The following is a 23,300-nucleotide window of genomic DNA, read 5'->3' as shown; positions in this document are numbered from 1 at the left end:
AGAAATGCCTTTTTGAAGAAGAAAACCCTTTTAATATTCTCTTTTATATTCATACTTCATTAAAGTTAATAAGCAATAAAGAAATACAAGTTTAAGACCATTTGAATGAAACTCACTATGAGAGAATAAAATGTGTGCAGTTAAATATTCTATTTTCAGACAAAATCATGAGATGTCAGTTTACAGAAGATGCACATTGTGCCAGCGCCCGGGAAAACAGTGCAGCCAAATAGTTGCTATTGTTCATACCCTAGAAAAATTAAAATCTCGTAATAACATAGGCATGGAAGTTGACTGTAATTTCACATTTAGGCCTTTGTTTAGAAATGGCTTGGGCTCTACTTAAGAGCAAAGTTCATGCAAGTGGCGAGGCAAGGCTGCATTATTACACGGCTATGACCAGCAATGTGCACAAAAAAGGAATTCATCCCAAGGGGTTACTTGGCATGGCCAAGGCTGCTCCAGAGCTCCAGACTCCTCTGGTAAGTTGCTGCGGCAGAGCCTGCGTAAATAGGAGAAAATGAAGAGACTTCATGAACAGAAGACTTTGTTTTGAAAGAAGGGACAAGATCAATTAGCTACTAATTACTTCTAATGCTTCTGTCCAGCGTTCACAGGGCAGATGCGCTGAGGCACAACTTCTCTGAAGCTTCAACACTTCTGACAGAAGAGAAAGGCTTGGGTTTTGATTTTGGCACTGTCGGATTCATCCTCCCACTTGAGTTCACCCTTGGGGTGACTGGGGAAGAACTTCCCAGCCTGTTTTGACGGTTTAATCAAAGTATCATGGAACCATGGAATTGTTTAAGTTCAAAGGGACCATTAAAGATCAACTGATTCAAGACCCCTGCAATGATGAGGGACCCCTACAGCTACAGTAGGTGCTCAGAGCCCTGCCCAGCCTGACCTTGAATGTCTCCAAGGACAGGGCATCCACAACCTCTCTGGGCAACCTGTTCCAGTACTTCTACATTCTTACTGTAAAATATTTCTTCCTTATATACTATATAAATCTCCCCTTCTCTAATTTGAAACCATTTCCCCTTGTCCTGTCACAACCGGCCCTACTGAAGAGTATCTTTCTTCTTTCTTACAGACTCCCCTTAGATACTGAAAGGCCGCTCTCAGGTCTCCCCAGAGCCTTTTCTTCTCCAGGCTGAACAGCTCCAGCTCCCAACTGTCCTTGTAGGGGAGGTGTTCCATCCCTTGGATCAATGGTTCGTGTTTTTTCCTGCCTGTACTTGAGACAAGGAGAAGTGGGATGAGACCCAGAGCCAGTGGCTTGATCTGGCTGCGTACATTTGCTGAACACGTCGCATTTCCCATCTCCAGAGGAGTTGCTGCTGCACAGCCAAGCTCAGCCCTGTGCTCCATAAGGTCAGGAACATAAGCTGTGGGGCCAGACTGCCCAAGGGAAGCACTGCCTCCAGTAACACAACAGTACTTCTTCAAAGAAAAGTGCTTGTGAGCAAATCATCAACTGTATCAGCTACAAGGCTGTTTCTTCTGCACATCCATCACATCATGCTCCTCCAGCAATCAGTATTCCTTTCTTCAGCAAAACCTTCCAAGCAGCAAAAAGAGCAGGTCAGCTCTCTGAGTCTGCCCAATGGCCAGGAGGAGAGGCACACAGCGAGACAGCTGCTTGCTTGGATGAGTGGAAAGGAAAAGCGCTTGGTGGAAAGCTCTCACTTTGAAAATTTCACCTGACCATCTTTATTAGCATAAGAAAACCAATAGCACCTCAACTTGTTGTTCTTAAATGTTACATGCCGTAACAAGTGAACAAGTGCCACTTGCAGCCTGGTTGTCTCTGCTGTTCTAAGCCGATCATGAAGGAACCTTGGGCAATCATAGGAAGTTGTTTCTAAAAGCTGGAGTGTTGCATCAGGACTTTCCACACAGCAGTGACAAGTGTTCTTCTATGTTCTCCCATGAACACTTTTCTAGAAACAGGGAGCTCTGACAGAATTCCTTATTGCTGAGTGTTGCTGAACTATTCCTTATTGCTGAGTGTTGCTGAACTATTCCTGAGCCTACTCTGACCCCTGCAAAGTGACTGCTTGTGGCCATGCTAAGAAAGCAGCTTCTCTGCCGTTAGTTTTGCCATTCTGCTTTTGGGGTGCAAGCTCTCTCTCTCTGAATGAAGTGAGCAGCTCCAGTGCCTAGATAATCACTGTCGTAAATTAATATGGACTACAGCCACGTCCATCTGTGCTGTGATTTTCCCCTGTCACACATGCCTGGGAGGGCCCTGTACCTCCCGGGTAATTATTTACGTTCCACCTATTGCATTCTCCATTGCAGACAGCAGTCTTTACTCGTTTCTCAACTCCATTTACTCCCTGTTGTTTCCCATGCTGAAAAAAAATGCTACACGACAGGTGAAAGCCCATGGTAACCTCTGTCCTGCAGCATTAGGTGCTTTCAGCTTTTAACAGTGCATAGTGGTAACTTGCACAAGAAGCTTGGATCAGAGACATGAAAACAGAGAATATTATGATTTCACAAGCTTTTGTTTCAATACAGGCAGATTGGTTCAAATTGCTTTTCTTAAATAGACTGTACTATTATGAATAATAATATTTTTAATCTTGCTGTCATTAGGAGAAGGATGAATGGGAAATATTGGCCAAAGGCATTGCATGAATGCCTTATCTTCAGTAGGCAGGTACCATACTGACCCAGTGCAGGGGACAGAATTCCCTGAGGGGGTTTGCTGAAGGGCACAAGAGCTCCATGCAAAGGACATTTTGGAGGAGTTATGGGAGAACTGGGCTCATGGTATTTCTTTTCCTTCCTTTCCTCTGGAGCACAGGGGTTGGGCAAAGCCTTGGATTACCTGAAAGTTTATTCAGCAAGTCTCCCCCTACTGTTGTAGGAACATGTGTAATTGTAACTTTGCAGTTCTTGCAATGCTCCTCATCCCATGCTTTGTTGATGGGCACCATTGGCACCATTCTTCTAGATGAAGACAAATCTGAAACTTACAGGGTAGTTTTAAGAAGCACTCTGAAGTTTTAAGAAGACTCTGATGATGAGGGTTCAGGAAGGCAGAGATCATGGCTGGTCTATGTATCAGTCACACTGCTGCCAGTGGCAGGAGGACCAAGATAGCCCTTTGTGTCCTGTCCCCTTCAGTATTAGCACTGAGCAGAGCATGAGGCTTCCAAGCAGAGACCTTGCCTTGCCCACACTGCTTTGCTGAGTCTCCTCCTCACTTGTAAGTGACAAACGCAGCTTTTAGTGCCCAGCTGCACTGACAATACTGGTTACTAAACCATTGGAAACAAAGAAAAAAGCCTAAAATTCATCACCACAGGGCATATCCAAACCCCAATGACTTCAGTGAGAAATCCCGCGGCTGATAAGATACTCTCATGCTCCCAAACTTACTTAGAGAGTTATCTCTTGGAGGAAAAATAAATAAAGGCATTGCTGGCAGCTGGGGAGCACTCTGGCAATGGTGAGAGGCAATCGCCCCTTCCCCTGCCACTTCCTTCGTTATGAAATAATGGGGCTGGCTGTGCCTGCAGACCCTGCGCTCTGTGGATGGCGAGTGGGCACTTAGTGGGGGAAGGGGGGGAATGCATGGGGCAAACATACCCCCAGGGCAGTTCTGGAGGGAGCCTGAACAGCTTATGCCTGTTTGAGATTCTGGCATGAGCAAATTATGTTAGTCCATCACTTCTACCAGCACTAAAATTTATGGAGGAGGCACAGATGTTAAAAAAAAAATCCAAAACAAACAAATGCCCGAAGCTGAAAAATAAATAAAGGATCTAAAAGGGAAAAGTTGGAGCCAGACTGACGAGGAGCTCTGTTTCCAAGGCAGTGGCCCGGGACAGCTGCCAGCTGGAGCTGGATGCCCCCCACACCGCTGTGCCTCTGCATCTTCACTGGGGACTCTGTCCCCGTGCTTCCCCTATCCAGGACAATGTGGGACACAGCCTTGCTCCTTCCCCATCAAAGACTGAGACAGGAAAACTGCAGCAAAGTTCTGATGGTGATGTTGAGCTCAGCTTGGTGCACAGCCAGTGCCAGAGACAGCTCAGACAGATGGTGAGGATGTCCCCAGGGCCCCATGCGGGCTCCCATCAGCGGCGTGGAGATGGGCCAGCCCGGCAGGCTGCGCCAATGAAGGGCAGCTGCCATGTGGCTCGCGCCTCTGCGGAGGGAACCTTTCCCTCTGGCACTAACACGGATCCAGGAGGGAGCCCCTGGCCCGTGCCAGTTCTGCACTTGACAAAATGCTGGCAGGTACGCTCTGCTTTCCGCTTACATCATGTCACTGGTGCTCGCCCGCGCTGTCCCTGGGCACCAGTTGGCATCCAGCAGCAGTATGGCACATACCTTACAGACCGGTAGGTCTGCTCCTGTCTCTTCATACTGCGGTCCCTCTGCTAGCCCTGCTCAGTTAGAAATGTACGTTTGTACGAATTATTCCTCTTGCCAGCATTTCGTGTCCAGCTGCTCATTCCCACAGAGCAGTCCAGCCTGTGTTCGCTCCTCTTCCTGAGGTGTGGGGCCTGGGCACAGCTCTGGGGGGGCTGAACCATCCTCCTGGGGATCTAGCCTTCCTGTGGACCCTCAGACTGCCCCTCCTGAGCTGAAGGGTCTCTGTGAATGTGTGTGGGAAGAAGGTCTGAGGACGAACCGACGTTTTCCCAAGCACTGGGTGCACATCTATCAGGGACAGGGCTGGGGCTGGGACAGGGACAGAGGCAGAGGCAGAGAGAGGGGCAGGGACGAGGGAGGAGGGGTAGGGGCAAAAGAAAGAGAGCTGGGTGTGCGCACAGGGCTGTAGGATGGGGACTGGGGATGTGGAACAGGGATAGAGGCAGAGAGACAGAGGTTGGAGAAGCGGGACGGGGGCACAGGGACTCAGGTGTGGGGGCCGCAGCTGGTGCAGGATCGGCGGCCAGGAGCAGAGTCAGAGACCCGGGAGCAGCGCCAGGGGCCGGGGCGGAGACCCGTAGGCAGGGACGAGCGGCAGACAAAGGGCAGCGACAGCGCCGGGCCGGCAGCCCGCGGCCCCGCAGAGGCATCACCGCACCCCGGCACGCAGAGCAAGGAGCGGGAGGAGCGGGCGGCGGCGGCGGAGGAGGAGAAAGAGGTGGAGGAGGAGGAGGGACCTTCCCCTCCCTCCCACCCCGACACCGGGGGAAATAAATTATTCCCAGCCCTCGCGCTCCCGGCTCCGAGCCCCGCACCCCGGCAGCAGTAGACGGGGACGGCGGAGCCGCTCGGGGCAGCGCAGCCTTCTGCGGGCGCGGAAGGGCCGCGGTCGCCCTTGCCTCGCTCCGCTTCTCTCCGCGCCGCTCCGCGCTCCCCGAACTTCCGCGGGCTCGGCGGGGGGCAGCGCCCGCCCCGTCCCGCCCCGTCCGTCCCGTCCCGTCCCGCCCCGCGTCCCGTCCCGTCCCGTCCCGTCGCGTCTCGTCCCATCCCGCGCGGAGCGGAGAGGAGCGGAGCGGCGCGGCGGCCCCGCCGTGCCCTGGATGCCCCAGCGGCGCCGGCGGCAGCAGCATGGAGCGGCGGCGGGGCGTCCCCGGGGGCTGGCCCTGCCTGCTGGCCGCGCTGGGAGCCCTGCTGGCGGCGGGACGGGCGGCCACCCCCCGAGCCCGCTTCTCTCCCTTCTTCTTCCTCTGCACCCACCACGGCGAGCTGGAGGGGGACGGCGAGCAGGGAGAGGTGCTCATCGCCCTCCACATCGCCGGCAACCCCGCCGCCTATGTGCCCGGCCAGGAGTACCACGGTAAGTGGCGGCCGCGCGTTGAAAGCTTGCGAGCATCCTCCGGGGGACACCCGCGGTGTCCGCAGCTCCCTCCGCCCTCCGGTCTGTGTACCCAGCGGCCGGATCCCGACACTCCGAAGTTGGTGCCGGTCCGTCCCCGCTTCGAGAGCCGGGGAACGCGTCCCGCTGGGGTGCGCGGTGCCGCCCGCGGTGCCCGGAGTTGGGACCGCGCCCGGGGGATGCGGGAGCCGCGCTCACAGGTGGCGGCGGGGGGTGAGGAGGGGAGGGTCGGGAGGGTAACGCCGCAGCACTCGCTCTCCGTGGGCACCCCGAGGTGAGGAGAAACGATAGAGCCCCACCGCCGCCTCTTCGTAGGGCAAACTTTCAGGTGAGGAACGTTTCTAATTCATGGCCGCTTCAAGGTGTACTGGCGGATCCTTCTCCCCTCTTTGCGTCCGCTCGAGCTTTTGCGACGCTACGTAATAATCGCTGATTTGCAATAAACATTAAAAAGCCAGAAAAAAAAAAAAAAAAAAAAGTAAATATTTATTGAAAGCGTCCTGCTCAGAATAAGACACCGTGGGACGGTCCCTGGCTATGGATGGAGTCAAACTGCTGTCTTTGATGCGTTCCGGCTCAGAATTTAAGTTTAAAGCAAATCAGAGAATCTCGGAGAGATGCGGATGTTCTGATGGATTTCGTTCCCATTGTAAGGACGGGGAAAACGAACGTCACACGCCCGTCCTCACCGGCATAGGAGCGCTGAAGTGTTTCCCTCTGTGTAGCCTTTAACAACGCAGTTCTTACAAAATCCATATGAAACTTTTTATAAAAGTGTCGCTAGCTTTTTTTTTTAACGATTCCCGTGATTCTGTGAATTCTGTAAATCCGTCGCCCTCGGTTTCCCCTCAGAGCCCCGCATCCTCTCTCGGACCGATCGCATTGCATCCAACCCGCCCGACCCTGACTCGAGAGCGAAAAAAAAAAAACAAACAGTCCCGAATTTCCCTCAGCTTTAAGCTCTGCATTTTTTACACCGCGGCTCTGATGCTTAAGCGACAGAACCGCGCCGCGCCGGGAGAGAAGCCGAAGCCCGGCGCGGAGGAACGGCCCCATCCTGGGCACGCAGCGCTCGGGCTGAACTTGGCGCTAATGCTTTCGTGCAGCACGAGGTGTGGGTATACCCTGCCCTGAGCCCGCCCTGCTCACAGCCTGTCATAGGAGCTTGTTTTGTCATTCCGTGCATTGACGGAACACTTGGCTGTGCCAAAACAAAGGCAGAGGCAGTGCCCGCTGGCTCCGTGCGACCTGGTGATGTACCCTTGAGCAAAGCACACCTATTCCGGTAGACGCTTTGAAATATCTCGTCTGAATATCTCGAAACAATTATCGGTGTTAAAAGTAGCACCAATAAAATAAGTGAAATTATAACCTGAAAAAACAATCCGGAGTAATCTGGGCTGTTCTGTCATGCAGTTTAATGTTACTGGCAAATCCCAGTCTGCACTGCTTCAGCATTTACTGTTCAAAACACCGGGCTTTAAAGGCAGACTTGTGAGGTGGAGTTGCGAACGCAGTACAGGAGCACAGGACAAAGGGAGATGTACAGATGTGCAATGGAAATCCACCTGTGCAGACAGCACATGCCGAGCATGGGATCCAGCAGGGCTCTTCTGCACTGGCTGCTTCTTCCCTGGGTGACAGCAGAACCCATGAGCACCAAATTCAGAGATGAGTGAATTGGGTGAAACCTTATCTCAAGGGCTGGAAAAGAAGAAATACCGAACGCAAATCAGCTCACAGCGTTCTGTTAATTGGTTTGCACACAGAGCTGTGACACTGGCTCACATCTGTCTGCCCAGTGGTCCCTCGTGCTGCCCTGTGCCCATGAGGGGAAAGCTCCCCATGGGGACATGTGGGCATGGCTGAGAACAGAGCTTCTCCAAGCGGCTTCCCTGGCACGCTGGTTCCTGTGCTTCACTTCCTTGTGACACTGACCCTCATAAGTAAAGTGAAGACAATGATATTCCCTACTTTGCGTTGGTAAATTGGATACTTTGAGATTTAGCACTTCACCCCTAACCCCTAAAACTGCTTCCAGTTTGGCCCTCTTCCTGCGGTCACTAAATATTTAAACACACATTGACTGAATAGGAACAGAACTATGCTGCACACAAATACGCTCTTTACATACAGGACTGATTTGAAATTGGTAAACAGTTTTATCACCTTTGATAGACTTTTATTCCTTGAATTGGCTTTTTTCCTCCAAATCTAATTAAGTCCTTGAGCTGGTGAAGCACTTATGCATTTGCTCAAATCCAAACTGACAAATTGTGTGCTTGTTTAATGCAGGCACCTGCTCAGCTCCCTTCCAGCCAGGTGGTGTTGGTGTGCTCAGAGCTGGGCTGCATCAGGGCTTGCTCATAGCTCTGAAGTGATTCCACTTTCTCCCGGGCTTCCCACTGCAATCTACAGAGCAGAATACCATTCCTTTAAGAAAAAGAAAATTACAAGTCCAAAATCTTCATGCAAGTTTCTTTTCTGTGTGTATGTTTCTTTTCAATCTGTGCTCAGTTTTGGTTACTCACACCAATGTGCTGTGAGCACATCCCACAGTTTGCAGGCAGATTTGTACCTTGGAAAGACACAAAGGAAACACATGCAGAAGAATCAGCCTGACTGAACATCGAATCCTCACTGCCCTCCATCACAGAGAACTTAAAATAAACATTCATATTGGTAGGGTTTAAAACAGTGCAAGGGGATCCTTCACACAGTATTTTTCCTTCTCTCTCTCTCTCTCTCAAAAAAAAAAAAAAAGGTTTTGCTGTCACTGCAAACAGTTGGAGATTCATGATGCTCGAGGTCCCTTCCAACCCTGGCCATTCTGTGATTCTGTGCAATTCTGTGATTCTGTGATTTTTCAAGGTTTCTTATTTAGATCTTTTAGGAACAACATTGAACTCTTTTCCCATGATTGATGTCAAAACTCATAATTCTAGCCTTAAAATAGCTTTCTTTAATGAGACTTCAGTTCCTATTTCACTCTCCATTGTTCCTATTTTATTTTTTTTTTCCAGAACTGATTAATCTTCAGTCTCCAAATGTTATCAGTTCCCATCAATGGCTGTTACTATTCTTGGACAACTGTATATTGTGTGCAACCATTGCTTTGATAGGTTGCAAAAAAAGAAAAGAAGTTTTTTGACTATTTTAAGTGGTAATTACACACTCTTCCAGCACTGATAAGAAATTGTTTAAAGTGTGGCCAAATGCACCTTTGTTACTTAGCCACTGTATTTAAGAAATATAGGTTGTGACTCAATGCCTGTTTTCAATGGAAATATTGTCATTCTTGGTACCAGCTTGGTCTGGTGGGTACCTGCATGGTAAAATCTGATTGTTCAGACTAGGAAAAAATAAAAAGCATGTGTTGGAATCTGAGATGAGGGAGGGGTTGAGAGCAAATAACAAGAGAGTAAGAAGTGATGCTGCTTGAGTAACAGAGAAATAGGATTGTCAGAAAGGTCCAGACACTGTGTTATGGCATCTTCTCTATCAGTTATGCCACAGTGCACAAAGGTTTTTGTGAGCCACTAGAAGTAAAATGTGTGGAGAATGTGATGTGCACTGGTAAGGGAAGAGCATGTTTTGGTGAAGGCTTTCCAGCGTCATTCTGTGAATTATGTCAGTTCTTAGAAACTTCTGCTGGATATTCCCTCAAAAACATTGGTCTCATCTACTTATACCTTGCCATCATGTTTGTAAGAATGGATACTTTCATTAATATTTTGTTCCAAATTACAGGGCTGTGTAGAAAATTTTGTTCATAGGAGTACAGTTAACTCTTAAAGGATGCTTAAATTAAAACCCTGAGGCTAGCAATTGATAACAACAGCAAGGGAGTTATTAAGGATGGGACAGATCCTGGGTTTTCAAGTCTGTTCTTTCCTACTGGGTCTTTAGCAAAATTCTGCAGTGGTGTAAAGGTTTCATAACCCAAAACATTTTTCTTCTGGGGCACTCAGAGAAAAACCTTCATCCCCCAGTGCCCAAAGAGTTCATCCCAGCTGCTTTCCATTCTGTTTAGGATCTTCTTGCATAAACCAGTGTTTGCAGAAGCAGGAACGACTTTGAATATCTCGGATCTGAACCTTATTTATTTAAGTCTTGACCTCAGACAATAGGTTCTATTTCTGAAGCTCTTGTCCAGCCCCAGAGTTAAAGTGACATGAACACAAAAGTTTTATAGAGTTGTGCTCTGAAGATCTCTTGACCACAACTTGATGAGGGATGGTAACCTCGAAAGAAAAAGGGAGACAAAGTCGAGGTATTTTCCTGGGGAAGATGTTAAATTTTAATGGGATCAGCTGCCATCATTCTCATTCCTGGGCCAGATAAGCTGCCAGCAGATGGTTCAACCATAGATACGGTCAGACATGGGATTTATAAAAGGAGGTAATGGCTCACAAAGGCCTCCATGAATCCTTCTTGCAAATTTGCAAAAGAGATGTAATCTCTGCTTAAATCCTTTCTGCCCCCATCGGGGGGCTGCTATCCCTGCAAAGGAGAGTTGATTGCCCCACATAACAGCAATTGCAGTCAGCACAGTGTGCTGGCCTGACCCACATTTGCCAGGTGACATCTGACTGCAGGACAGAAATGGCATTGTTGGTGTTACTGGTCTGCATGAGGCAGACTGTGCATTAAAAATCAATCTGGGAATATTGCACGTACTTTCTTCAAGTTTAAAGGACATAATTTTGAATACATACAGTTCATCTATGGAATCCATTGCTAAAATCTGTCCATGGCAACAGCTTTTAAATAGATTATTTTTAAAAGTTACTTTTTCTATAAATAACCAGTAGCTGTAATTTTATATATGCATATGCACATTACACTATATCACACATTTATATTATGTGTATATTTGTATATGTAGCAAGATATAAACCTTCTAATTCAGAACTGAAGTGGACCAGTAAACAGTGTGTAAGTAGATTACCGTGTTGTGGTGACATGTAGCTCACTTCTCTAATCTTTTTGCATTGCCCATTTGACCCAAGCCATGCTGGTTCATCAGGTAGAACAGAGTCTGACCGTTGGCTGTCAACATTTCTAATTTTCCTCATTGTTCTGTTGATCTGGATTTTTAATCTGCCTTTGAAATAATGTCACACTTCAATACAGCACAATAATACACTATTTGAACATGGACTAATGGAGGTATGATTTTCCATCTGATGACAGACCTGATGATACAACAAAGATGTGTTCTGACACAAGCTTCATTAGCTTTTTGCCTCATGCTCTACAGCTGTGGTTTGGATTTGTCATGAATCTTTGCTGCATAAAGAGGAAACAGTACTGTCTTACCTCTGAGAACAAGCAACCTTTCCTAGTAGTCCTTGGTTTGAGAATTTCAATAGTCTGTGATGAAAGTTTCAGTCTTTTTAACATGCTTCCTTTCTTTGTGTTAACATTTCCTGCCTTTTCATCTGGCATAAAAAGTGCATAGAGTGCAAACGTGTTTCTGGAATATTTGTGTCATTCCCATTTTTTTTTTTTCCAAGTTGTGAGTGGCCACTGGGATAAACACAAATTCTTACAATGCAACTTTCAACATCCGTCAAGGCCCAAGAATAGATTGCTTGTGGAAGAGGCCTTGGGAAGTTCTTTCCTGATTCCTTCTTGTCAAGCCTGCTGTCTTATCCATTCACTCTTCCCTGGAAAATGAAAGCCCAAGAGTGCTTCACACCGTCAATGCAATATGGGCTGTGCCAAATCAAAAGGTGATAGAAACCCCTCTGACCCATCCCATAGGACAGAGGTCACAGTCCCGAACTGCTGGAGTTCAGGGAGCATTTGGACAACACTCTCAGACGTAGGGTTTGAATTCTGGAAGGTCCTGTGTGGAACCAAGAGGTGGACTCTGATCCTTGTGCGTGCCTTCCAACTTGAGCTATTCTATGATTCTGTGCATTAACATGGAAAACAAGAGGGATCTGTAAGGGCTGGATGTTGCAGAGTAGCAGGTGAGGAACTCATAAACTTCCAATGGCTTATTGCAAAGCAGAGGCTGTTTTCCCAAGGTCTCTGTAAAGTTTCTCTTGGCAGATTTTCCATCCTGGTGGGGACTGGGAACAAAGCAGGTGGTTCCCATCTTCTGACTAGGCACTTTGATATTAATATTGGTTGTGGGATTTTCACAAACATCATCTCAGGGGTAAAAATCAGTGGAGCTTTTCCAGCTCACGTCTGCTACCTGTGAGAGCCTGAAGTGACAGCAGGCATCAAATCCATCTCCATTCAGGTGCAAGCTTCACCCTTTACCTTCTATAAAAATAATAATAAAAAAATCTCCAGCCCTCTAGATTTCTGGCCTGCTTCATAATATGATGTGTAATGCATGTTTCTCTGAACTGCACTATTGCTTTGGTGCCCCACACCTGTCCATCCATGCCCCAGGGTGACAAGTACCTCGGGGTATACCTGGCAATGAGAAGTCTTATTAATAATTCCAGCCTTCCAGGTCTCGGGGAAGCCACTGCCATGCTCGCTTCTGATGCAGAAGCATTAGCATGTGCAAACATGAAGGAGATCTGCTCACAGCTCTGACACATTATTCCTCGTAGCCACCCGTCCTTCATTCCCCTCCAGTTTCCAGCCTCAGCTTGGGTTGGAAGAGATTTTTGTGTTGATTGCCCACAGGCAGCAGATGTTGGATGCTCCCTGGAAATATGGGTAGACCTTGAACATATGCATCATAGTGGAGGGGAAGGAAGGAAGAGGGAAAAAAGACTGCACAACACTCACTGGCCAGAAAGCTTAGAGAATCCTGGGATTATCTTTCCGTAATTGAGAGAGACTTTCTGGCTTCAGCATTCAACAGGTCTGGTACAATAATCATAAGTGAGTTACCAAGGACACAATCAGCTGATGCAGGCTGAAAACCAGTTTTCTATGTATATTGGCCATGCTATTGAAAAGGAATACTTCATGGCAGCACTGGGTTTGCTGTGTGTGTCCTGTCCCTGAGAGCTTTCTCTGTGTGATAAATGTGAGCAATGAGCAGGTGATCAGCCTTTTAACATCCAAAAACAGCAGCACAACCCTCTGTGGCCTCTCCCCATGTCAGGCCCTGGGATGTGAGAAGTCATTCATCACGTCACAGGGCTTGGCAAGGTCTCTGCCATTTGGTTCCACTTTTCCCACTGCTCTCCAGGACAATACAATAGATAGGAAAGAACAAGAAATATAGATAATGTTTATCTTTCTGACTAAACAAGTGGCAGTTTCCAGGCCAGAATAACCTTCCAGTGTTCCTATCTCACAGGGGAAATATGCTGCTAGAGAAAACAAGCCTCCTTCCAGAATTAGACACATTCATCTGGACAAAGGGTGAAATGATTTTCAATACCGTGAACTGCAGAAAGAAACCAGACAGCACCACTGACCCATGCAAAAATCCAGGTCTTACAAAGCACTGCCCAGCAAGTGCTGCAGCAAGCAGGCTTCTTTGTGGGGTGTCAGGTCACAGAGTCACTACTATCAAGTTCTGTAAAAACACCTTTCTAGTATTTTCGAAAGAAAGGATGTCTGCTTAAACACCAACGTTAAATATCTTTGTAGAGTGATTATTCTGTCTTTAGCCCCCAAAGGTGGCAGCATGAAGAGCATTGTCCTGGATGGTATCAAGAACAAAACCACCTGGCAAATATTTTTATGTTTTCCAATTGCTATTGTTGATTTGCTCATTCCTGATAGCCCATCAGAAGGGTTTTTAGATGACAGCATTGTTTCCATAAGAAACAGGACTTTATAATTTGTTTATATAGAATTGCCATGTTTGTAATGAATAAGAAATTCATTTATAATTGGTTTGTGAGGAGGATAAAAATGGACAATGTCACTGAGTAGAAATTGGTCAAGAATTTGAAATACTTTGCATTTTCAATGCAAACTTTTGATTTTCGCTTTGGAAAAGTATTTCCATTTTGAAACTGACTATGAAAAGGGAAAAAAAGAAGTTAACTGAATAATCAGAAAATGAGAGTATTCTTTATCCAATTTTTTCTGTGTTCATTGAAGATTTTCATATTGATCAAACTGATATTTTACTTTTTGTGCATGTGTTAAACCCCCCAGTACTTCTCCTTTTATGTTAGCTGATCTCTTTTTCTTTCTTTTTCTTTTCATTTTGGTCACTGAACCAAAAATCGAATAGTTTTACTTCTGACAAGTTGACCATTTAATTTCCGGCCACTGAACAGATTTGATTCAAACAAGTAACCCTCATGACTCCTCTCACATTTGTTCCCAAAATAAATAAGAGAATAATAATTAGCTCTTTAAGGCACCGAAGTGCAGCTGGTAGGAATACTGCCATTTCCAAGGTAACAAACTCTTGTTTTCTGTAATGATACCTGCAGTTGCTATGGGGCTTCTGATGTATACGCTGACCACATTTTCCTTTACATTCAGACACTATTCAGTTTTCTTCCTCAGCAGAAATCTTTTCTCCAGTTCAGTCTTTCAGTAAAAAAAAGCCTTAGAGGAGATCTATCACTTTGCTCCTTCTGGATATCTACATTTAGAGGACATTTCTGCTTACAAACTTGAAAACCTCTTACAGTGTACCTACAGAATAAGAATCCATTTGACTAGATAAACAGATCTCCATGTCTCCAAAATTACCTTTTTCTTTCTTCCCAAGGAATGGTATTTACAGAGCTGCCCACCTTAAACAGGAAAGCTGTTCAGAGCAGACATAGAAATTGGCAATGAGAATTGCAGGCTTATTTCATTAAAATAAATCATCCTTAATGTTCTTCATTAGCCTATTTTTCCTGCAGCATATTGCTAATGTGGGGTGAAAATTATGTAATTGTACTGGGGCTGTGATGTTTGCAGAAATTGCCTCAGCCATAGGAGGTAAAAAGGTGTGGGTTTGGGCTGGTCCCTCTCCAGCCTCTGGCAGCCCCGATTACTTCATTAAGCATCTATGGACCTTCCCACTCAAGGAGATGAAAGTTTTGTTTCATCAAGTGGCAGCAGATGTTAGCAAGCTTTCACGCCATTCATCACTAAGAGAAAGCCAATGCTATGGCATCTGGCTATTTTCTTAGTACAGATAATCTTATTAAAAATCCAAACTGTCATTGAGCAGAGGCACTTGTGTGTTACAAACTGGCTACTCCTCTTTTGGGTCTTTGCCTAAAAACCCAATGCCCAACTTTCCACAACCTCCTTTTTATTTCCCATTTGGTGATATCAGAGAGCAAATTCTTCTGCTATTTGCAGCAATTTTCTTCAGAGAAAAAAAATAAACCATCAAAAAATTAGTTGCAGTACAGTACATTTCCTGATTGGACACCTGTAACTGCTAAGAAACACTGCTGGGTTTTCAGTAATGAACTGCACCACAACTATTGACCTTTCATTACAGATCGACAAAGTTTGCTCTTATTGCCGTTACCAAATATACTCCAGTGGCAAACAGTCAGAAATAGGGGATATGTATTTATGTACGGTTTGTTGGGGATTGCTTCTCTAGAGCATGGAGATTTTTTTCAATGCACAGCGCTCATACAGAAACTAGTGAGTGTAGTACATACAATCTTTAGGCTGGCAGATTCTTGACAAACAAAAATCACATATTCTGTCTGACACCTTGGAAAATTTGATGAATCTCTTCCTCCAAATGAGCATGTGAATTGTGGCTTCTGTCTCTGGTGTGGCAGTGCTGCTTCGGAGTGAGGCTGACCCCAGCTTTCTGCGGCAGAAAGGTGGAGTCAGAAGGGATAACCAAGGGTAACAAAGCTCAGAATACATGGTGCAGCACAACCTTGTCTAGTCTTGACTTTATTTCACCCTCTACCACCATCAGCCTCCACAACTGATATGGAAGTTTCTGCTTTCACTGCAGTTTTCCTTTGTAAATGAAAGGTGCACTCCTGATTTTGAGGAAAACAGTGCATGGCTTTTAGGATAATGACTCTGATTTCATCCCATTCTAGGCAAGTCACTTTGGACCTTCAGTGTTGTAAATTAATATCATTTAAAGTTTTAATCTAGATTTGTTAAGCAAGGCGTAAAAATAATGGATTATTGAATCAGTCCCAAGAAGCCTAGAAAGGGCAATTGGGCAGCAGAATGTATTTAGAAGAAAGTCTGCATTATTAGTGAGGGAAACACTGAGTGCTGACATAATTAATAGATGTTGAACAGAATAAGGTTGGACATTGCTCCAGAAGGAAACATTTCTAACACAAATCTCAGAACAAATACGAGTTCATTTTTACTCAGGGCAGTTTAGCTAATGTCATGTCTGTACAAAGAGAACTTCATGATTGTAGGTGTGATATTTACAGAAAAAGTGAAAAGGGATTGAGCCCCTGCTTTAAAGATGCACAACACAGAGATTCTTAGCTGAATGGATTCTTCCCTGTGCCTTGGCAGCTCAAAGGGCCGATGATACCCTGTGGTGCAGCAGGCCCAGCACTGCCAGCGGCGAGGGGAGGGCTTGTCTGCTCTGCTCTGTGCTGTGCAGCCTCACCTCCTGCACTGGGTGCAGCGTGGGTGCCACAACATCAGAGGGGCATAAAGCTACTAGACAGTGTCCAAAGGAGAACAACAAACAAGTGGAAGGGCCTAGAGTGCAAGATGCGTGAGGAATGGCTGAGGTCCCTGTGTTTGCTCAGCACAGAGCAGAGGAGCTGAGGGGAGGCCTGATGGCGGCTGCAGCTCCTCACAGGGAGCGGAGGGCAGCGCTGAGCTCTGCTCTGTGTGACAAGCGACAGGGCCCGAGGGAACGGCATGGAGCTGTGTCAGGGGAGGGGCGGGAGAAGGGCTCAGGGAAAGGGTCTGCACCACAGGGCGGTGGGCACAGCCTCGAGTTGCCCGAGTTCAAGGAGTGTTTGGACAATGCTCTCAGACATAGGGTTTGAATTCTGGGTGTTCCTGTGTGGAGCCAGGAGCTGGACTCAGTGATCTTTGTGGGTTCCTTTCCTCAGGACATCCTACATTTCTATGGTTCTGCAGTTCCCCTTGTAGTGGAAATGTTAAGTCATGGCTTGAAGCAGTGATTGAACATCTGGTGGGAAGGCAGGGCCAATCTAGGGGAGCTCACGTATATGCAATGCACTGAGTGACCTGAAAGGATGGAGACAGAATCCACTCCTTCCCAGACCTCATTTAAGGGTTGGCAGTGGAGGACAGGTGTGTCTTGCTAGAGATCCTTGTGTGCCTGAGGTCTTGTAAGGGTAAGTTGCTTCTTTCCTTTGTTTCTGTGCCTGTAGCTGTTGTATTTGAGCAAGTCCTCATTTGCTGCAGCCTAGGACTTTGCTGCTCTGCTGTCATTGTTGTACTTTCTATCATAGAATTTCTCAGGTTGGAAAAGACCTTAAAGATCATCAAGTCCAACCATGACCTAACCATACTATCTGGAATCACGTTACAGTGTTATACCCCTCTTCTCTGTCTTTTAAAAATCAGAGCTCACGGATTACACAGTATAGCGGTATTGATAATTTCTAGCTGGTAACTCTCCTCCTAAACTGCTGGGCAGATACATCAACAGGAAAGCAAGTGCCATGGTAGAAAGATCTGTATAGCATCTCAGCTGTATATCAACTCAGTTTTCATCTCTTCTGCTGAATTTAACACGTTTATGATGTTCTGCATGCCAAGTGATCATAATGGATTTAAATCAGAGGCGTGTCATATTTTTTTATGTCTTTTTTTATGTCAAGAGCACTGTGCTTTGATTGAAAGAGTGATTAGGGCCTTTGTAATGAGCAAGACCAGAACTGTTGGCCTTTTTAGTTGCTGATGTTATTTGCTGCTTCCTTACACAGGTATTTCTAGCTGGGACAAAGCAGATATGAATATAAATATTACATCACGTTTTCTGTTTCTCCTGAACAATTTGGAGTGTTTACATATAATGAAAGTACAACAGAGTGGTAATAAATTGTTTGACCCTTCTTTTGGTTACATATTTAAGAGCATATTGCATGACCCCCTTTGTTATATATTTGGATGTTTTGTTGGTTCTTGATTTTCTTTTTTTCCATTGCAGGAGATCAAATTGCTGCTGGGATAAATAGTTACTTACACATGTTGGGTGATTAATGATTTACTGTGTTCTTCCAAATAGGAAGAAGGGGCAAACAAGGAAGTATATGTGAGTGAGGTGGCAGAAATCTTAATATATATTTCAGGATCCTGGGTATTTAGCAGCTGTTTATTATATTTACTGTCTGTGTGATGATAAAGCCCAACATAATTCCTATCATATGCCAGAAGACAGCCCAAAAGCCTGGTGTCTGGAAAATCCCCCTCCCTCCCCTTGATATCTCCCAGGAAGAGCTCATTTCTGTGGCTTAGTCCCGGCTTAAGTTTTGTATCAGCAGGGTCAGCTTTTATGTGTTATGTAGCTGTTAATATGTGGGGGAACTAGGAAATGCTGGGAGAACTCTAAATTCTGCTTACAGGAAAAAGATCCCCATGTTACACATAAATCTAAACTTCCTTAAAGGAAATGAAGTCTCATTTTTTACTTTCCAAGAACACAGAGCTGTTGAGGAATGCAAACATAAGGTTCTGTGACTTGTTCTGAACAGGAATACCTTTTGTTCAATGTGTAGCATGCAAAATCCTGTGTCATTAAAAAAAATGGCTGGAATATCTTCTGAGGGATATGGAGGAAGAGAGAAGCATTTCTCAAAATTAAAGTAGGATTTTTACATACTAGCTATAAATATCTTGCAACTGTATGACTTGCTTTTAAATAAAATAAAGCTGCTTGCTGCCTCTGCGAAAATGAATTGGGGAAAGGGATTTATCCAGGGTAATTCAGTCAGATGAATGGAGATATGTCCGTCACCACTAACATGACAGTTATTCTTTCTAAATATAAACTCATAATATTATATATTAGAGGCTTGATTATACCGTTAAGAAGATTAGAACATTTAAACAGAAAATAGCAGCCTATGTGCCCTAAATGTAAAACCAAAAGTATAGGTTATATATGCAGCGATATCACACTATTCAGTACTTTTGAACAACATATTTTCCCCATGAAAATACCTGTAAGGAGTAATCAGTGTATGCTGCCTCTGGGGATAGATGAAGTGCTCGAAATCAAATCTTTCCAAGTGGTAATTTAAACATATGCAGGTATTAATTTCAGCATATTTTGGTGTGTTGGAGTAGACATGATGACTACATGCAACTGTGTTCACAAGAGCCATTCTCTGTAAAATGTTTGGGCTATCTTTAAACTGTGGGAAATATGGTACAACTATTAAAATGTGACAGAAGGGGGGGAAAATGGCTGATGATGCTTTTGTGGCTTTTCTGTGGGTTGGATATGTGAATTTAAAAAGTATTTAACACCTATTAAAGATTTCAGTGCCTTTTAACATTGTGCTTGACTTACACAGCGCTGTGTCTAAGGACATAGCAGCTGAATCTTTTGAAGGTATTGAATTTATGACATTGAATTTAAAACTTTTGTGCTCATGTCATGAAGCTTGTTAGGTAGTGTTTAACATGTCTCCTTTTTCATTTCTATTTTTTTGAAATTCTTATTCTTTATATGCCATTAGTTCTTCTCTGTGAAAGATTTATAGCAAAGATGGGGGAAGACTTGATCCTTTTTCAGTTATCTTCCTGATGGATAGCACTCCTTTTATACACATCTCAAATTAGATATTCTGCACCTTAATCATAACACCATCTTACTTATTTGATCTTTTAAGGGCAAAAGCATTATGATTATAAATCAACTTAGAAATATCATCAGATATTCTGCCTCAGGGCTTGTCTTTGTTTCCTACTCAAGTCTTGTTCCCTGGGCAAGGACTGGATGGAGGAAAGTCTTTTAATTGCATCCAGTTAAGGATGCTGAATTGAAATCTTTGAAATGGCTGGGCTGCCCAAGATGGAGAAAGTGTTAACCCGCAGCCCTGTTCCTCATAATGGCTGGGCTTAGGCTGACTCTGTTAGAGCCTGCCACTGTACCAGTGGTGCCCCATGCCACTCAAGCTTCAAAAGTGTGGGTAGGTCTGAATTAAATGTTTGTGATTAGGAGAGCTAATCAAGGAGATAAAAATGCCTGTGTATTTTGGGTGCCTGAGCCATGGGTAGTGTGTCCACCATTGCAGTTATTCCCCTCTGGGAGGAGAAGTCTGAGTCTGACTCCTGCAAAGATGCTCTGAATCTGCTGTCTAACTTCTTCAAATAGCTGGTTGGTGCTCTTTGACTCTTCCTGGTTTCTGCACTACTCACCTAAATTCTTCAAACCTACATTTTCTAAAATGCTTTTTTTTTTTTAAATTAATCTTGCTAACTTTTACATATCTATGAGAGCTCCTATCCTGTAGACATCTAAATTTCCCCTATTCATGTAATTAGGTACACTGCGACATTACTATAATATTAAAATGTGTTTGTTTTTATTGCTTCTGTTGATTTACTGCTATTTTCATTGGCATAGCAAGGCACTGTAGACTTATATGCTGAATGTTCTTCACATTGCTGTGTTGTGATTGCCTCTTCTGCATGCCTATGCTTGAAAATAAAATTATTTTCCCTGAAACAAATGTAGGTGAACAGGCTCTTTTCTAAGGCATTCCAATTACACTGTTGGTCCTGCTCCCTTTTGAGTGTATTGGTTAGCTTCAATCAGTCCTAATATACAGGTCATAGAGATGCTAAATACCTGAAGTTTTGATGGAAATCATGAGCTAGTGATCATCAGAAGTCAATGGCTTTTAAGCCAAAAGCTGATCTAGTGTAGTGTTATGCTGTGCTCCACACTAGTCCATTTAATTATAGGTGTTTTGTTTTTATATTTTCATCTCTCTTCCATGGGAATTACAAGGATTTTAATGTAGCACAGAAAATTCTTGAAGATCTTCAAATTAGAAGAGTTCAATTGAAGAAGAGTACCTTTTAAATTTTTTTAAAACACAAAGCAATTTGTTTGTGACTATAATTGATGACATGCTCGTGAATCACTGTACTTCAATAAAGTGAATCAGGTAAACAAAGTACTTTGTCTTGCTCATATGTACTGTCCCAATAAGAAAAGTAAAATGTGCTTGTAAATAATTCATTTTCTATTAGTTCCACATATAGAAACACTTGAGTGGTAATGCTTAAATTTATGCATCTCTCTGGTATCACTTTACACTTAATTTAATTTTTGCAAGACTTTTGCATTTGAGTCATATTTTTGTGTTGGTAGAAATGGGATTGTAATTCTGATGGGTGAAATGTTAGCAAAGTAGTCCTGTAGAGCTGGAGACTTGGCCTTGAGCTGAGTCTTTATGGTATGAAGGAAACTCAGGCTCTCTTACAATTGTAGGAAAGTGTTTTAGGCAAAAGCAGTGATACCACAGATGAACTCTGGCTTAGGTAACATTTAATAGTTTCAAGTCCAATACTGATCAAGACACCACTTACTTACTCTTCCTGCAATCTGTCTGCCCTCTGCCAACCGCTGGTGTGTGATTAATTGACTGACACGAAGTCTGTTATTTACATTGCAGATATATTGTAAGTAGACTCTAGGTGAAGCTCACAGCATGCTGCATATTTACCACCATATGTTCAGGAGGTTGTGAACAGAAAAAAGTAAGTCTAAAGCCAGAGGAGGTATTAGAGGACACAATAAAAAAGCTAATTATGAAAGCCTTCAAAAGCAGTCCCTGCTTCACTGTTTGACGTCTCAGTACGTAATTACAGAGAACCAGGAAATAGGGAAGATAATAAAAAGAAGATAATAAAGGTAAGATATAAAAAAAAACCAGGGCATGGTAGTTTCTGAGAGAAAAGGAAAACAGAGCTCCTCACCCATTTCTCCTTTAGCTGTGGAGGGCTGGGGGAAGATGGAGGAGTCAGCCATCCAAGACCACAACAGGGGGAGGTGGGAGCTCAGGGTGTAGGCAAACTTTGTCAGCACCTTTTTTCTGCTGTAAACTGGCATTACACCCTCCAAAGGGGCCTCTGCATCAGGCAGGATGGACAGGAATGAAATCCTGCAGATAGCAGCCATATCACCCCAATGGGCAAGCAGTAGTTCTGTCCTTTTACGCAAGGACAGCATGGGATGAAGTTACCTCTCAGGATGCCACCCTGATTTTTACATCCTGCTGTGGGCTGCCTGTGCAAGTATAAATCCCTTCTGTGTGCCTATGCCATGTTAGCCCTCACTAATGTATGTTTTCCTCACTCCAAATGTCACTTCTGATCTAGACTTCCTCTTGGGGATCAGTGTCTCCTGTTGTTTTGTACAGTGGCCAATGAGTGAACTTCAGTGTTACAATGTTAGATAATGCAGAAAAATATATAACTACAACTCAGCTGCAAACCTACATGTATATTATATCAACCAATTTTAGGAAAATAGAGGTGGCCCATAATTCCATTAACCACACATGCAGCTGAGAGCTGGAGTGTGGGGCAGGCAGCCAGGCTCTGAGAATGCTGGTTTGCATTTTGCTGCAGTGCCTGGAGGGATGAAATCTTTGCTTGCACCTCAAAGGGCCTTCCCTACCACACGGCTCAATTATTTGGACAGTAAGCTGATTAGGGGATTTAAAACCAATCAGCCAAAAATGGTTGATGCAAGCCTCCGAATGACGCATCAACTTATTCTCAATGAGAGCTGAATGCAAAGAGGAGATACATTTCAAATAACTGTCTTATAAAAGTGTTTCAGAATGTCTTCAGGAGGTGTTTTTGAGCCACTGGCAGAGCAGTTGGCAAATTGATCTTTAATTCTTAATTTCTAGTAATTACTTTTGTGTCCACTCAAGCTGATGGTGGGCACTCAGATGGGTGCAAATTTGGTCCTGGGTGCTCACTCTCCATCCTGCCTAGTTCCATGTGGGAGGTGGAAAAGTTCTTCAGTTGAGAGAAAAGAGGAAGATGTTGATTCAAACAGAGGTCAACTTGGGAAAGGTACCAAGGAATTTGGACGCTTAGAGTAGCTACTCATCTATTCCCTATATTCCATCCAGCTGATCCCCATAAAGAAACCTCCAAAAATCCCAACTAAAAAAACCTCCCTATTCCCTCTTCAAAATGTAGTTCTTTGCAAATTTCAGTTTCCTCCAGCCTGACTTTGTGACAGTTGTTTACACAGTTGTGGGGTTTGGGGTCAAATGAGTATCACGGGCTGAGGAGAAGGGATTTAATCTGCACGAAGGGCTTGCAGGGGATCCCACCACCTTGCTGGTGGGTGTAGTACCAGCAATGCCTCACAGAGTGAGGGAGCCCCCAGGAGACTTGTTTTCTTTATATCCTTGTACAGGCAGAAATCTTCTGTTTACAGAAATAAGCTTATCTATATATTTATTTAGGGAGTTTTCTTTTGCGAGATCTCCCCTGCTACTTGCAGCTCTTCTATCTGAAGGAGGAGAAAAGCAAATTAAATGCTGCAAATGGGATGAAAATCATATGACTTGCTTTGATATCAGAATGAAACCTCTGCTCTGGAGAAGCCTCAACATAAGGCATGGCTAAAACCTTCATGGGCCTTGCC

The 23,300-nt window shown here is 44.7% G+C and overlaps 1 protein-coding gene across 2 annotated transcripts in view; it reads left to right on the top strand.

Moving 5' to 3' along the window:
* Positions 1 to 5,196: 5,196 nt before the first annotated feature.
* The window catches only part of RELN (reelin), a 272,506-nt gene continuing 254,402 nt past the window's right edge, over positions 5,197 to 23,300 (top strand). Inside the window, exon 1 of one of the 2 annotated variants that reach the window (XM_031595892.2) lies at positions 5,197 to 5,755. In XM_031595892.2, coding sequence (XP_031451752.2) covers positions 5,527 to 5,755 — 229 coding nt within the window. In that variant the 5' untranslated portion in view covers positions 5,197 to 5,526. The remainder of the gene's footprint in view (positions 5,756 to 23,300) is intronic. The other variant, XM_031595823.2, reaches the window with a different exon arrangement.

The sequence above is a fragment of the Phasianus colchicus genome, chromosome 1 (genome assembly GCF_987193195.1).
Source record: "Phasianus colchicus chromosome 1, bPhaCol1.hap1.1, whole genome shotgun sequence".
Classification (NCBI taxonomy): domain Eukaryota; kingdom Metazoa; phylum Chordata; class Aves; order Galliformes; family Phasianidae; genus Phasianus; species Phasianus colchicus.
This window is presented reverse-complemented; position numbering and strand designations above follow the sequence as displayed.